Genomic DNA, 16,438 nt, shown 5'->3' with positions numbered 1-16,438 from the left:
ATATATATATATATATATATATATATATATATATATATATATATATATATATATATATCCATGCCAGTTCATTGAAATATCACCAACCATAGCAGATATTATTCAGAGTTTTAGTGGCATTTTTTTTTTCACTCAGTTTCAGATTTTGTTTAAGTCAACTTTGGATTCTACCTAAACGAAAGACTAGCTTTACATTTATTAACGGTTCTGAAATCTGATAAAATAGAAATAATGATGACAGCCTCCACCTAACATCTGCTGAGCTTCTGAGAAACTTTTGATTCATACTTAGTCCTGGACTCACACCTAAAATGTTGCTTATAACCTTTCTTCGTTTAGTGAGGAAACCTTTAGTGCCATTCATTGAACTTTTGGAAACAGTATTTTAATTGTCTATGAAGCGCTGTACTGTATGACATTACTAAATAGCGTAAGTATGAACCGTGTCCACACTTCATCATCCATCACTGGACCAGAACAAAACAAGCTGATTTGGCATTTAATTTCCATGCTGATCTGCTCTCAACTTCCTGCAAATCTGAGATGTACAGATTCCTTTGAATTAGGACTGACAAACAGCATGTTCAGCAAAAGAACCGTTTGCCGGATAAAAGATGAATGTTGAAAGTTTGAGAATGGGGAGGTGTTTTGTAGTTGTTTCGTCAAAAGGCAACACTTTTGGGTGTTTAACATATCGTGATGCAATTATAACTTCTTTGATCTACTTTAAAGCTCCTCGGATTGGGTTTTGTACGAATGGCCCTAATCACCTGCCTTGTTTACAAGACAGGACAAAATATCCAATATATAAGCCCCACAGATGGCTGCAACCAGCTTAATAACAGTTCAGACAATTTATTATAAGTTAATTTCATTGCTTCCTGTTTAGCTCACAACTGCCTTTAGATGTTTAATCATTAGTTAAGAAAAGGGGTTGGCATTTATCCAAATGTTTATAATTATCCTGATAAACTCCTACTCATTATAATAATTTTCTAAAGGATAGATTAGAATCAGTGATTTAAAACTGGGGTAATTATAATGATAATGTAATAATTGAACTTTATTGATCTCACATTGGAGAAATTTACCTCTGCATTTAACCCATCACCTTGGGGAGCAGTGGGCTGCCATCATGGGGCATCTGGGGAGCAGTGTGGGATTAAGGGTCTTGCTCAGAGACCCAGAGTGGCAGTCTATGGGAGTGGGGCTCAAACTCAGAACCTCAGGATTCCAAGCTCTATGCCATAATATATATATATATATATATATATATATATATATATATATATATATATATATATATATATATTAAAAATAGATTAAAGGTTGTTGCCTAGAGATGTTTAATGAAATATGCGGTACTACAAGTACCACATGTCTTGAAGAAGCCAAATTTAAATGTGTATATTCTTCAATAGTATTATTTTATATTGTGGGCCTATGATTGCTGCGGTAAGCAGTCACAGGCATACAGATACCTATGACACACCACATAGAAGAAATGTTTACTTTTTTTTTTTATCTTCGCTTTTATCGTTATAATAATTGTTTCATCCAATATCATGATATTATTTTAAGAGCATCCTGTCCAGTCGCAGTTAAGAAGGAGTACATTGTCAATGTCTGAGTAATCTAATGTGCATATATGGGTTTTTTCTTGTTAGTTCTGTCCTCTGTCCTTGCTCAGAGTAGTCTGGCAAAATATGATTAAACCATGTTTATCTGCATTTTAGGTGTTTCATTCTTTAGGTTATGCATTATATACCCTAGTATTAAAACAAAAGGAAAGCGTAAAACTCAAAAAGACTAGATTTATGTTTAAATCCAAAGCCGAAAAAGTTAACTCCTGTTTCCGCTAGAGATTAGGCACAGACCAGTGATAAAACAGAAAGGCTTTTAAAGCATTTATTTTACATTATTAACCTTTAACACATTAGATTTTAGTATGCTTACTATATTTCAGGAGGGAAATGTAATTTAGGTATTTATTGCAAAATAAAATCAAGGCCGACCTGGATGTATATCTCGGTGCGTATATGCAAATGAGCTGGTGGTATGGATTGTGCTTCCGGGATGGATCAGGTAGTTACAGTGTGTATATATGTTAAATGAGGGAGTGATCCATCACTAAATGGGTCACATGACCCAGAGCCCAGGTTTAACACAGTCTGAGCCCCCCTGAACACTAAACCTAACTTAACTGATTAGAAATTCTTTGGTTCTTTGTCTTTATTAGTAACTCCATGACTTCTAAACCTGCTGGTCCAAAATGATTTGCCATCAGATTTCAAAACACAGAGAGAGACGGTTTCACTTTGTGACATTGCAGTCTCGCCAGCAGCCTTCAGGGGGCCTAACCCTGGAAGTTATAGTTCAAGCATCTCAATGTTGCTCTAAGAAACTAGGTTACTGCACTTTTTCTGCGTTTGTTTTTTTTGCTGCAGTTAAATTACATCTAATATCCGTCAGTTTATATGCAAAGAACATTTTGAAATTATTTAAAATAACATTAACCTCCTATTTTAACGTATCTTCCATCTTTATTATGTTGTCCCTCAAACATTTTTATAACCCTTTCCACGTGGCAGCATGAAGCAGTGATGATATACATCTCTTAATAACTTTCCTCATGCTAAAGTCTTTCAGGTTTTGGAAAACCGAAAACATATTTGGTTTGAGGAGCAGTTTCTGAAGCAACATGCTGAGGCAGGCCTGTGAAGAAAGTTTTAAACCACAGTGAAATAGAAAACAGTTCGAAAATTCAGCAGATTGTATTCTATATATTATTCTTTGCTATCTAGATATAACCATAATATTTAGAAGTATAATAATTGATTATGAAATGCTTGAATTATTCTGGTAACCAGCAGCTCTGATTGCATTCACAGGGGTCCATTGTGGTTACAGTGTGAAGAATGTCTCAAATGGCGAAGTGTCCCACCACACTATTATAAGGTCACTCCTGAAAACTGGACCTGCAGCCTAAACCCCAATCGTCGTTACAGGTGGAGTATGTTTACAGTGTTTTGAGAGACTTGTTTTTGTTTTTTGTTTTAACCCAGTTCAGCAAGTAGTAGTATTTGTTGAATTGCAGGGAGAAAAAAAAAGCAACAGTTCCTTTGGCCATCAGTGTTGTGGGTTTATGCTTGCCTAACTGTACTTTAGCTGTGGCTGACCTTTTGCTGGGCCTCATGTCTTTGCAGAAGCTGCTCTTCGCCAGAGGAAACCGAGGAGAGCGAGGAACAGTTAACACCCAGCTACCAAAAAAACCACAAGAAAATGTAAATTCCTATTTCTCTAAACCTCTCACACAGACCTTTTAACACACTCTGTCTTCTGTGCGACTGGGTGCATGTGTGCACGGTTTTGTGGTTTCCATTTGTCAGTTTCTCAGCCCTAAATTTGAAGGCTCCACTCTCCATGTGACAGCACGTGTTTCTGATAATGGAAGAAACGTTATTTCACTATGAAATCATGCTAAAGAATGACTAAGTCAGACCTCAAACCCAAAATGTCACTGATGACCCATTAGTATCATCTTTTTCCGTGCTACTACACGTAGCAACTTTTTAATTTTTCAAAGCCTAAAGTTGCTGATAATGTTGCATTCAGAAACAACATAACCTGACATCAGTGCATAACACAATGCTCAGAAAAGATAAAAGTAGTAAAGGTTTATTAGCAATGTCACCACCTAAGATTTAAGCTCAGAAAGCTAACAAACCTGTTCCCAATATAGAGGTTTAATTTAACGTGTTTCACAATGCGGGTCAGTTTGTAAAACATCAGAAAAAAGCAGATTAATTCAACTAGTTGTGTTCTGGGTTGGACTTGATCAGCATATTTCTTTTAAATTACTCCCAGCAGCTGTGTCACCAGATTAGCCATGCAGTGATTGCGCAGAATCATACACTTCATACCAAAATAAGCGCAAGAACTCCATCCATCAATTAAGTCATTTTAGATGAATCTGGAAACTTAATTTATGAGTAAAATCATCTTTCTAAGCTTTAACCTTGTATTTTTAAAAAATCTCTAACTTCATTTATAAATCTGCTCACTTTATCGAATCACAATCAACTTGGTCGGTTTGTTCGGTATCACAATTTCACTGTTTTGACACAATTTTAGCCTGACATAGTCCTTCTCAATTCTAGTCAGAATATGAGTCTGATACTGCTCCATAGAGCTGTGATTATGAGGCGTGTTTTGAACGAACCAGGAAAAAAAATGCCTCTGCACTCAATTGGATAGACCTACAACCAATAAGAGCAACGGAGTGCGTGACGTATGTTAAGCGACGCATAGTTGTTGTCAACAAAAATCAAAGCATGCAGTTGCACGCCTATAATAAGATGAGCCTTGATCGCGTTTCTCTGTTCCTCTTTTAAAATTAATTTGCTGTCGATATCTTCTAGAACAGACCTAATAGCAGAATCTACTCACCCCAACTCTCCAGCGGCAGCCATTGTTGTTGTCACCCAAGCGCGCTTTGGTCACGTGGTTGATTACGTTACTGTTGATCATCTGTCCATCATCGTATAAAGCCCGCCCTGACAATTTGATTGGCCCGCCAGATATTGTGCTAGCATACTCGCGCTACTGTTGAGCAATGCAAGACCGAACTTCCCGACCTCAAACGTTGTGGGCGGGACTAAGTTCGGAATGGCACCCAGGCTAGACTTAAACAGCCTCTAATTCCCATATTGATGTATAGCTTCACTGACTAAAATGTTAAAAAATATATATATAATAAAACAAAGAATCTTGTAGGAAAGCATTTGACCGGTTACTCTGACATTGGTATTAGTTTCGGTATAAACTATGTTGTTTTCGCTTTAAGCCTACACAGGTTTGCTGAATGAAATGTATTTGTAGTTCTAGTGCCCAAACATTTCCTTTACAGTTTCATCTCTAAGTAAAAGTATTTTAGTTCAGAAAACAAGTCTGTGTTAACAGAAACACAGGATGATACGCATCACGACAATGTTACAATGGACACAATATCATCATCCATATACGGTAATAACTTCCTGTTTTGCTGCGCTTTAAAATTACTACCCTGTATAAAACCTCATTTGAATGCAGGGTAGAATTTCCATAGATTCAAATGTTTTCTTGTTTTGGGCTCTGAAAAGAATATCAGGTGAATTAGTTGCTTTGTTTAGATGTTACAGTTAACTCCAAAAAAAGTTGAGGCTTACAGTTTTTAGTTGCATTGAAAAAGTCTTTATTTTAAAAACTTAGCAACCCAGCATCCAAATGAAGCATATATTATATGAAGTATTGATGGGATGTGTGCTCTTCTACTTGATACCCCTGATACTATTTTGTAACTAGTATTTTTTAGCTTTAGTATTTAAAAAATGTAGATGACCAGAAATGACCTCAATGGACCAAAGAAAGGTCTATTGAGTAAGTTTGCAGTGTTGAAAAATACCAGATTTATCCAGTTTTTTTGTCTAAATTTGTTTTATTCATGTGTGCAAATATTTGGAAACATGTTTAAAAGACACAAAAGAGAAGAAAAGGTAAATACAAGATGTTTGCACTTTCTACACTGGAAATATTACTTATATTGAAAAAAAGCTGCAATTACTGTACATTTTCCCATCTGCAGCTCCGACACAGAGGAGCCTTGTTATTGCAGGTGTGGATTACAGATGGTTCATTCACTGAGTGAGATGTTGGATTTCCAAGATATTGGCGGTGAAATGACCCGACCGGCCACCAGTTTCACAGCAGTCAGTTTCTCTGAGCATCCTATAAAATACTGATGTTAAATTTGCGGCTTGACCTGTAAGCCCAAATGGAATTGGGATCTTTCAAAAGCTGCTGTCAAGATCTCGTTGATCTTGTTGTGTTGCTAAAATCCATTTTATGTGGCATAAAGGGAAAGATCAACAGTCTGATACAGTCTAGGTAAAGAGTAAATTTTTTTTATCCGTATGTAACCATCTTGCTTTTTTTTTAAGTGACTGGTTTACATTTGATGGAACTCATTCGTTGGGTTCCTTAAAGAGGTCATAGAATGCAAAACCGAGTTTACATTGTCATAGATGAATAACGATAGTTCAGTGGGTGAAATGGACGTACAGAGAATTTCCTCCTTTCTCTGCAAATCTCACAATTCTAAACTTCCACCATAAAACGGGCAAACTCAAATGAAGCACCGAGTTGACGTAAACTTGGGGATGTTGCCTTATTTGGCTCTGGCCTGTACTTTTGTCATGCCCTTGGGGGGGGATTCCGGGGTTCCTGGACCAGCCCCAGAGTTTACGGCTTGGTTCTGCTGCACTGTAGTCAACCAAAATCCCGGACGATTTTGAAATCCCCTGCGGACATTTTTTTTAGGTATGAAAACTCAGACATGTCCAGGAAAAAGAGGTAATCCTACCATACCAACAACCTCGATGTTTCAGTGAGTGAGTGCTTGTTGCTATAATGTATCTTTGCTCAGCAGCTCCCCTCTTTGTAAACCAACCAATCAGTGCACAGCTCATCTAAATATTCATGAACATACCATAAAAGGAAGAAAAGCTGTTGTTTCATTCCTGGCCTTTTAACCAGGCCTGCATTAGGGCTCAAAGAACAGAAAATATGCCATTTTCAGCCCAACCAATGTTACACACCCTATTCAGAGACCTTAAGGACTATAGTCAATAGTAAAACCAGTTTTAAACAAGTGAAGGGTACTGCTGTAGTATCAATAAACAGAAAGTTTTGATGGGGAAGGTCACAAGAAAACAATCTTCAAGTCTTCTCCTGCCTTAACCAACATGTATCCAGTGAAAATGCTCCTCTTCAGAGCAGTAGATAAAGCTGCGGTTTGTAAAAGTATCCCATTAGAAGTGACCTATCACTCTAGGAAAAGGGCAATTTTTCACAAACTTGTCTTTTGCAGATTTGTTTTATCAAACAGCAAATGTATAGACATGTAGAACAAATCTATCTCCTTTAAATTTAGTTTCATGAGGGTAGGGCTAAATGCCTTCCAGTCATGGTAGTTAGAAGTTGCAGGCAGGCTCTCTCTTGTCTTCACGCCCAGGTCTGCTATGCAGCTGGAAAACCCTGTATGAAATACGTGCAAATGTTACCATGCAAAACATTTTTAAGACATTTTCTGCATAATAGGCGTTAGGGATGTCCTGATACAACTTTATCATTCCCGATATGATACGCATATTGCATCTTTCAGTCTCAACCGATATTAATCCCAATACAATATCAGCTTAAATCAGGCTTTTTTTTATTCCTCATTTTGCAGAGTAAAATATAAGAAAAGGCTTCAATGACTGACATTACTCAAACAGAGAATAATACATAACAAACATGGGTACATATTTATTATTGACCAGTGGGTTTCATAAGCTCTAAACAGAGGTGGAGTTTATATCATGGATTTTATATGCAGGCTGATATATTCTTGTTAGTTTAATAACAAGGTGGTGTAATAGTTTCTTCATGACTGTATATGTGATTTCTAGATACTGCTAAAATTGTAGCTTAGAATTTAGAATTACAGTAAACTGTTTCAGCTATAATGTTGTATTTAAAGAGTAAAGCTTTTTGAATTTAGCTGAGCTGCCTTGAAGTGTCCCAAACTAACCAGAAGTATAAGATTCTCACAAAATTAGAAACTCCCAGGGTAATATTTTACAGAGCAATGTTATCTGCATCCGTTATTCTTTATCACGATTTTGAGACAAAGATAAAAATCTGTGTTTTCTTGAATACTTCCTTGAATACTTGATCGTTGTGCTGTTTTTCTCTTTTTAGAGTAAAGCAAGCTGAAATAAGTTATGTTTGGTTTGACTAGAAGTATGACTAAACAGATGGGTATTCTTTTCTTGTAGGCACTAGAACAGTATGGAAGATGTCTCTCAGGGGTAGTGGTGGCCTAGTGGTTAGGGCAGGAGTTACAAACCAAACTGCTCAAAGAGCCATATTGGACCAAAGAAATAAAAAATAAATCTATCTGGAGCCCCAAAAATGTAACAGTCTTATATATGCCTCGTATGGCAACACGGGCTCAAAGTGTATTAGACCACAATACAAAAGGACTACGTGGGCTTTAATATATAATAAGCATTCATGGTTAAATGTTTATCTGTAGCAAATGTCAGTAGCATGAGGTCAGGGAGGATCTCACTGCGTGAAATTCAACACATGCTGCTTCACCACCCTTCTCTGCCCATTACAGCGGTTTAGGTTTTGTTGCATTGATGAAATTATAGAAACACAATAAAAAATATTTCTATGGTGGACGTTTTTCTGGCCCTGCAATGGACTGGTGACCTGTCCAGGGTGTACCCCGCCTCTCGTCCGTAGACAGCTGGAGATAGGCACCAGCACCCCTCGCAACCCTGCTTGGGATTAAGCGTGTTAGAAAATGGATGGATGGACGGACGTGTTTCTGTTGGGAGGAGTTGATTGAGCCACGAGGAACCAGGCAGGAACTGACTTCCATCAGAGCAGCGCTTTCTAACCCCGAAACACCAGCATTCCTTGGTGTTATTTTTATTTTCAGGATTTGGGAAAAAAAATGGAAGAAAGTTCACATAGCTGCATCAGAGCGCTACCTGTTTGATCTGTGGACGCTTTTCCATCCTTGCAACTAAACCAGCAGCAGGAGTGGAGTTTGGAGATGCAATCCACTTCTTAAATCTATGTTTGCTCTCCTCTAATTTATCCAGAAGTTCTGCAATCGCACTTTTTCTCTCATTCCCAACTTGGTGGTCGGTTGCATATTTAGCATGCCTTCCCTGGAAATGCCTTTCCAAATTTTTTCTTGTTCTTTTTTGACAACCTCTCATTACAAAGCAAACATGCAGGCAATCCTCCCGCATTGATAGTGAAAGCAAATTATTCTCTGTTCTTTGAATCGTCTTTTCTCATCAGCTATCTTCCTTTTTTCCCTTTGGAATCATGGTCACACACCTGCAGCTCTGTTTGCTTGGCACCGCTTCACGCTGGTTGCAAGTTATGACAACTGATCTCTATGGCTATTACGCAAATTATTGTTTACATTTATTTATTATACAAATGTTTACAGCATTGGAAAACATAATTCATTTTTGTTTCACCTCCTGCACACCATATTAAAATAAAAAAATATAATTTTTTTAAAAAGCTCTAGGGAGCCGCAAGGGGGACTCTAAAGAGCCACATAAGGCTCTGAGAATCCTGAGGTTGTGAGTGGGAAACCCACTACCATAGACTTAGCAAAGACCCTTAACCCCACACCGCTCCCCGGCCGCAAATGGCAGCCCACTTCTCCCCAAGGGGAAGGGTTTAAAACAGAGAGTGAATTTTGTTGTGCTGTACTTATGACAGTGTAATGACAATAAAACACTGGAAAAAAATAAAAAATATTAGCAGCAAGCAGAAACATGTGAAGACACTGATTTAGAAATGGAAAAAAAAATGTATAAAGTTCAAACGGTGCAGTTTCCTCACAAATGTCTTTGTGAGGAAAAGGGTTTTTTTAAGGAAATAGCTGGCAAGACTGATCAAATCTTTAAATACTTAAAGAAGCGGAACACTTCTTGAAAGATTTAAGCCTTGAGAAGTGGTTAGTGAAGCACCGTGCCAGCCGGTTCATGGGAAATTTAAACTCGTTTCCAAGTATATAACTATATAAAATCAGAAAACCTTGTTAAATCAGGGCCTTCGGTGACTAATATTCTCTTACTAAGGACAGTAATGGCCCCGGCCTGGACTTGGGTTAAGTGGTCTTGACTAAAACACTAGTAAAGGACACTCAAAACAGGGTTTTAAAGTCTTAACTGACAGCAATCCAGTGTTTTATGAAGCAGAATGTGTGTGTAAACAATAAGAACATGACATAACATGTTTGCATCTGAGTTCTGTTTCCAGTGCCTTCAATGTCTCACTGTATCTATTTTTTTCCTGCAGAGACCAGTCCAGAAGTAGGAAACGAGAGAAATCACGAGAGGTGCGTAGTATTTTTAGCAACAGTTTTCAACAAGCCAGATTTGTAAAATTTTTATGAGCATACCTGGTTGTGTTTCAGGTTCAGCACTCAGAGGAACTCGCAGAAAAGAATGAAACCCTGTCACCCATTTCCTCAAAGCAACCTTGTTCCCTGTCCCCAAACAAACCTGAAGACGGTACACATGAAAAGAGACTAGATCAGGACGAGGCATGTTTGCAGAAAGACAATCACGCAAACGATGAGATAAAAACTCGATTGGTTATACAATACCAAGGGAAGGTTGCTGGAAGCAAATTGGTCAATGAAGAGCAGAAGGAAGCTGAAAATGTGGAATATGACCAGAGGCTTGAAGAGAAGGAGGACGAGGACAAGCAGATGGAGACAGTGGAGAAGCAGACGGAGACAGTGGAGAAGCAGACGGAGACAGTGGAGAAGCAGATGGAGGCAGTGGAGAGAGAGGAGGAGCACACAGAGGCTTTCAGGTGGGATACAGAGGAACTAATCACCACAGGGGGGTGCTGTTGTGTGGGAAAATTAGTTGAGTGTGACAAAAGAAAATGTTAAGACATATCTCAACGTGATAAAGTGAACTAACCACCTGTTCTTTGTTTTCTTCAGCCGCAAAAGAAAGTCTGAACCTATTTTTACCTATATAACAAAAAAGCGCTGGAGACAGCAGCAGCTGGACTCGGGGAACGCTGCAGAGCATCTGCCTCTTGAGAAACAAACAAACACGTTTAGGAAGGACAGCAGCAGCCAAGTGGAGAAACCAAACAACTTGCAGCTAAACCCAACCAACAACACCTGGACCTACTCCACACAAGCCACCCAGACCGTGGTGGTGTCCCCACTGAGGACAGAACGGCCGCAGAGCAGAGCACTGCCTCCAGAGCTGGGGGAGCGGGAAGTCAAGGTGCAGAAGCTAGCTGCTTTGGAGAGGGAAGCTGAGCGGCTTAGGAGCCTTCTGGGGTTGGAGGTTTCCAAGAAAACGCAAGGCACCATGACGACTGCTGACAGTGTTGCTGAGAAAGGCGGGATGGGGAGATCGACCGCATCCACAACAAGCAAGGACGTTGGATGCCAAACTACCATGCCTGAGGTCATTATTTAAATCACATGCTGCTCGTGCAAAGAAATAGAGTTTTCTTGTGTTCCTACAGTTAATTACTTGCCGAATATATGCATTTCACTAATTAAGAAAGAGGATCTCAAAAAGTGGCATCAAGTGACAAGCTAAATTTATTTATTTAAAATGCATGAAACCCAAGTATATGCAAATTAATTTTGAAAGAATCAGGAAGTATCCTGTAGCAGGCTATAAACATGCTCTTTGTGTCCAACAGTGCTCCACTTCAGTGCCAGGCATGGAGAGCAGATCAAGAAAGGAGAGGAGTGAAAGTCAGAGCCGAGTTAGAGTGAGTGACGGCGACGGCTGTGATGAAAACAGGTAAAGAGTCACACAATGACTACATACTTTATCTCACTGGGCTCAAAAGATTTTTGAAAGAAATTGGTTCTTTTTCTAACTTTGCTCGGTCTTTCACTATGGAGAATTGCCTTGGCGTGACAAACTACGGAAGCTACAATGACATCACGTCTGTTTCTGACAGACAGGTGGAGCCGTGCCCATGGCTCGACCCGCTAGCCTGAACTCATTCTCACCTTCTTCCTTTGTAAAGTCTACAGCTAAGCTCCCTCAGCGCGTTCAGGTTAGCTTGGACCTGTTTAACGGTTCTTAGGCATTTTTGCTGAACGCAATACCATGACAGGCCTGTACTGTGTACCTGTACCTGTTTTAAATAACAGAATAGAGAGCGTTTGTGTCGGCTAAGTTAACACGTAAAGGTAGGCTTGGTTTTTGGTTAGCGGTATATCGCTAGCATGAGAGTCTAGTTAATGTGTCGTGTCGGACGAGTTTATTTAAGAGCTAAAGTTTAACGACAAGCTCTTTTTTCGTCATGGTTGAGGCTCCCACCCTTGCCAAAGCTTAGGTCATGCATGGGCACTAAAAAAGGTTCAGGCGTCGCTGGCTGACCCTCAGGGATGACAGCACTGTGCATCGATGCCGTAAAAAAATCCTGGAGAGTTGTTGGGGGTGGCTGTCGCTAACAGCCAGGACCCATGCCTCTCCTCACCTTCAGCCGTTGCGGCGGCAGGTGAAAACCATCAGCCACAAGCTTCTAAGAGCTAGGCAGACATGATGGAGGAGGACTACCCTGGCCTTATGGACAGCGGTAAGCTTGATGCAGGCAACGACGAAACGGAGGGTGATGCTAACTCTGACCTCCTCGAACTAGAGGACATGGAGCAAGAGGAGGACTCGACCTTCCCAGGTCAACACTCCAGGCCACCAAGCAGGGCAGACGTCACCTCCCCAGGGGACAGTGTCCTGTACGATTTGTGCAGACGGGCGACTCTAAAGGTGAACATCCCCTGGCCAGCAGCTCAGGATTCAGAAGTAGCAGAACGGGAACTGAATGATGGTAAAAGTCTTCCACCTGCTTTACCATCAGCAAAGCAGCTTTTACCAGTCTTCCCTGCTTGCATGAGAGAAATTAGCCATTTCGGGTCCAGTCCATTTAAGAGCAAGCTTACCACTAAGCTGGAGATACAGGGCATGGGTGAGCTGGGGCTGGCAGAACCCTCAGAGCCTTCAGTGGCTTACCACCTCCACCCTAATTGCAGATCAGTTTCAGCATCTCGCTCCCAGGTAAAATGGATTGCTTACTGCCTCCATTTACCAAAGGATGTACAAATATGCTGGTCAGCCATTGTGCTCGATCAACGTTGTTACACTGCTGTCTGTGTACCAAGGCAAGATTCTGGAGGAGATGAGGTGTCAACTGGACTCGGGGACACCTAACCCCACTCTATGGGATGAGATTTGTGTGGTGAATAATCTCATCTTATGCTCCTCTAGAGGTGCAGTCCAACGTTGTGGTCATGTCATGGGTCTGGCTGTCTCAGGGTAAAGAGGCCTATGGTTAAACCTGAGTGATTCCCAGATGGCTGAGATTATGGATGGACTTATGACCCAACAAAAGGTCTATTTTGCCCCTCCTTTGAAAAGATTAGGAAGTCAACTACTCTCAGAAAACAGGAGGATGAGGCTTTTAACCTTTGTTTGCCTCACAAGCCCAGCCAAACTCCCCCACAGGGACCCATAAACAGACATTTATGCTGTTTATGCTGACACTCAAGACACTTCCGGGCTGTCATTAGCCTCGAGGCTGTTCAGCAAGTTTGTGGAGGCTGCACTCTCCCCTCCGAGGACACGTGGGATCATAATATTCTCGTACATAGATGACTATCACATCTGCTCTCGATCAAGCGAGAAGGCAGTCAGCGACTTCCTCGCAGTGTTGAACCACCTCATCAGCATTGGGTTCAGGATAAACTGGGCAAAAAGTCGCCAGATTCCTATGCAATGCACCGAGTATTTGGGTCTTAGGATAAACTCCCTCTCTTATCGTGTCACACTATCAGAGGGGAGAATCCTATCATTTACTCAATGCATGACACAGTTTCAGCTAGGAAACATTTTTTCATTCAGACTGTGCCTGCGGCTCCTTCTTTGTCCATCTGGGGCTTCTGATAATGAGATACTGTTAAATTGTGGGTCCTGCCACTGCGACTCTGTCCCCACCATCATCTGTTCTGCAGAGTAAAAGTAACACAGGCATGTGCGGTGGCCCTTGAGCCGTGGAGAGACCCTACAGTTCTCACGGTGGGCATGCCGCTGGAGACAGTAGCATCCAGGCTTACCCTGACTACCGATGCGTGCCTGACCAGTTGGAGTGCAACTATGATGGGCAGAACGGTGAATGGCATATGGTCACCGAAAATGGCACGGCTTCACATCAACATGATGGAACTGCATGTAGTGTTCTTCGCTCTGAAACACTTCATGCCGATCTGATGGGTCAACACATCTTGGTAAAGACCGAAAACTCCACTGTGGTGGCTTATATCAACGGCCAGGGCAGGACCAGTTCCCTGCAGATACACAGACTGGCCATTACATAATTATGTAGAGCAGCACTATAATTCAATCAGTCCAAGCAATGCACATACCAGGGATTTTGAACACAGGGGCCAATCTTTTATCCAAGGGAAGCCCTCTGTAGAATAGAAGCTGCATCCTTCTGTGGTGGAGCAGATCTCCCAGCGATGCGGCTGCCCTAGACCTTTTCGGCCCATTGCTCTCTCTTTTTCTCCCTGTCAGACCCAGAAGCCTGTTAGGCAAGGGTAAAACTTTCTCAACCATTAAGGTTTATTTAGCTGCAATCTCTGCTTGTCACATTGGGTTTGGTAGTAAACCTGTGGGGCACTACCCCTTAGTGTATTGTTTCATGAGAGCGACACAACGTAAGTTGCCCGTTTCTAAGCCTTTGGTGCCATTATGGGATCTAGTTTATTTCACTGAAAATGGCCCTGCTCTTAGCCGTGGCCACAGCTGAAAGAGTGAGTGAGTTGCATGCATTTTCAGTCGGTGAGGCCTCTTTGAAGTGGGCACCCGGGCTCTCTAAGGTGGGCCTCATACCCAACCCTGCTTTTGTGCCTAAAGAGTTGGAGTCGTCATACAGGTGTTCTATGGTGGAATTGCTGGTATTCCATCCACCCCGTTCTCTTCAACAGAAGAGCAGAAGCTTCATTGCTTATGTCCAGTGAGAGCTTTAAGAGTTTATGTGGACAGGACAGCCTGTTTTAGAAGAGCTGACCATCTGGTAGGTATAGGTGCGCAGGCTCAGAGCCCCCTAAAGGGGTGAGGGCCCATTATACTAGAAGCATGGCCACCTCTTGGGCTTTTTTCCATGGTGTGTCGGTCCAGGACATCTGTGCTGCAGCCAGCTGGGCCACATTGCACACATTTGTAAAGTTTTACAGGCTGGATGTGGCCCAGCCATCACTAGCGCACTCTAGACTACTAGACCTGTATTGGGTTTCCAATCACGCATGGCTTCGGGACTGGGCCATATCTCCCATAGTGAAACACCGAGCAAAGTTAGAAAAAGACTCTTTGATAACAGAGTGAGGTGTTTCACCAACACAATCCCTTCTTACGTGGGTACGGAAAGAAACCTGCTAGAATGAGTTTAGGCTGTCAGGTTGGCCGTGGTAATGGTTGGTGGGTGGGGCCATGGGTTTCTATTCTCCGGAATCCTTTACGGCTTTAAATAAACCTAATCAGACTTTTGAAATAATTTAGTAGCAACATTTTTTATTTAGGGATTTCAGACTTACTAAATGAAAATAAATCATTATTCTGTGCTTCCTTTTGTAAAACGATTACATTTAAAGCTCATTCTAACTGCACCATTTAAATAAGAGACCAAGGCTTTACTCTCTATCTAAAATTTGAAAAATGGTATTCAAAGTGTTTTAGCAAAGCAGCGTTTGATGACCATCTTCTCTTGTCTCATCAGATCAGCTCAGCAGAATCTGCGTGACATCCGTAACAACGTGGTGGTGCTCCTCACGGCTCTGCTGCCGCAGCTGGACCTGGCTGGCATTAGTTTAGAGTCGGCAGACGTAGACAACATCCTGCAGCAGATCATAGAGGTTAACTCACTCAAACTATGAGCGCCTCTCCAGTCAAGTAGAAGATGGTCCTCTGGTGTCTCCTACAAAGGAGTACACTAAACACAGATTTCCCCCTTCATGTGATGCTCTTCCTTACCTCATGGCATCAGCACGTTCGGAGATTCCCTAATCCCCTGGAATACGATTATTTTACAGGAGCATCTTGCAGTGGATTCCCCATTTCTCTCATGTGAGTGAAAAACTGAAGCATTCTGAAGCCAAATTTGGGGATCTGCTCCAAAAGACTTTACACACTTGTAACTACAGAACCATGCAAACCAAGACAGGAATGAAAGCTGTTTGTTATGGTCTCAGTGGTGGCAAAGGGGTAGAACATTCAACCCAGATTCAGAGCCCTTAAGGCCAGAACACACCGAATCCGATTTTGTGTCCGGTCCGACAGAAAATCTTGTCGGAGGATGCTGTGGCGTTTAGCGCTCATTGAAAGTCAGCGGGGATGATCACACCTGACACGATTTTCCACAAGGGGCTTGCGTAGGTCTGACTGAGTTAGACTCCAGGTCTATTTTAGTCAGACTACGCAGCAATTCTGCAACAAGTTCATGGGTCTGACAGGAGGAGAGGTGTGGTTACAAAGTAAATCATGTCCGCTTTGGGGGGAAGATAGAAAATAAAATCTGTTTATCGCATGGGGAAAGAATCAGTTTTGGAGTCGCACAGAGCATACACAGCAAGCGGGACAGACTGGTGTAAAATCAATCAATGAAAAATAGAATAGTTTACCCACAACGGGAGATCAGGAGTATATAATACGGATAAAGTAGTGATCCTCTTTGAGCTTCGCAAAACAACGAGGGGGCAAAAAGCTCAGTTTATCGATCTCCTTGAAAAGCAATAACTTCAGGATGAGAAAAAAATCTGTATAGTAAAATA

The 16,438-nt window shown here is 41.3% G+C and overlaps 1 protein-coding gene and 1 long non-coding RNA gene across 2 annotated transcripts in view; one reads left to right on the top strand and one right to left on the bottom strand.

Moving 5' to 3' along the window:
• Positions 1 to 16,432, top strand: part of LOC107090971 (MORC family CW-type zinc finger protein 3-like) — a 35,795-nt gene extending 19,363 nt beyond the window's left edge. The window contains exons 11-17 of the mRNA XM_015384640.1: positions 2,892 to 3,008; positions 3,207 to 3,284; positions 9,922 to 9,961; positions 10,040 to 10,443; positions 10,580 to 11,060; positions 11,305 to 11,408; positions 15,388 to 16,432. Coding sequence (XP_015240126.1) covers positions 2,892 to 3,008; positions 3,207 to 3,284; positions 9,922 to 9,961; positions 10,040 to 10,443; positions 10,580 to 11,060; positions 11,305 to 11,408; positions 15,388 to 15,544 — 1,381 coding nt within the window. The 3' untranslated portion in view covers positions 15,545 to 16,432. The remainder of the gene's footprint in view (positions 1 to 2,891; positions 3,009 to 3,206; positions 3,285 to 9,921; positions 9,962 to 10,039; positions 10,444 to 10,579; positions 11,061 to 11,304; positions 11,409 to 15,387) is intronic.
• LOC107090972 lies at positions 6,315 to 10,370 on the bottom strand. The gene is made up of 3 exons (XR_001481511.1): positions 10,232 to 10,370; positions 10,025 to 10,127; positions 6,315 to 7,074 (listed from the first exon to the last, which is right to left on the bottom strand). It is a non-coding gene; the product is annotated as an uncharacterized LOC107090972 (long non-coding RNA).
• Positions 16,433 to 16,438: the final 6 nt, after the last annotated feature.

This window comes from Cyprinodon variegatus, unplaced genomic scaffold (assembly GCF_000732505.1).
Source record: "Cyprinodon variegatus isolate N-32 unplaced genomic scaffold, C_variegatus-1.0 Scaffold319, whole genome shotgun sequence".
NCBI classification, from domain to species: domain Eukaryota; kingdom Metazoa; phylum Chordata; class Actinopteri; order Cyprinodontiformes; family Cyprinodontidae; genus Cyprinodon; species Cyprinodon variegatus.
The sequence above is the reverse complement of the archived record's forward strand: the minus strand, read 5'-3'. Positions and strand labels throughout refer to the sequence as shown.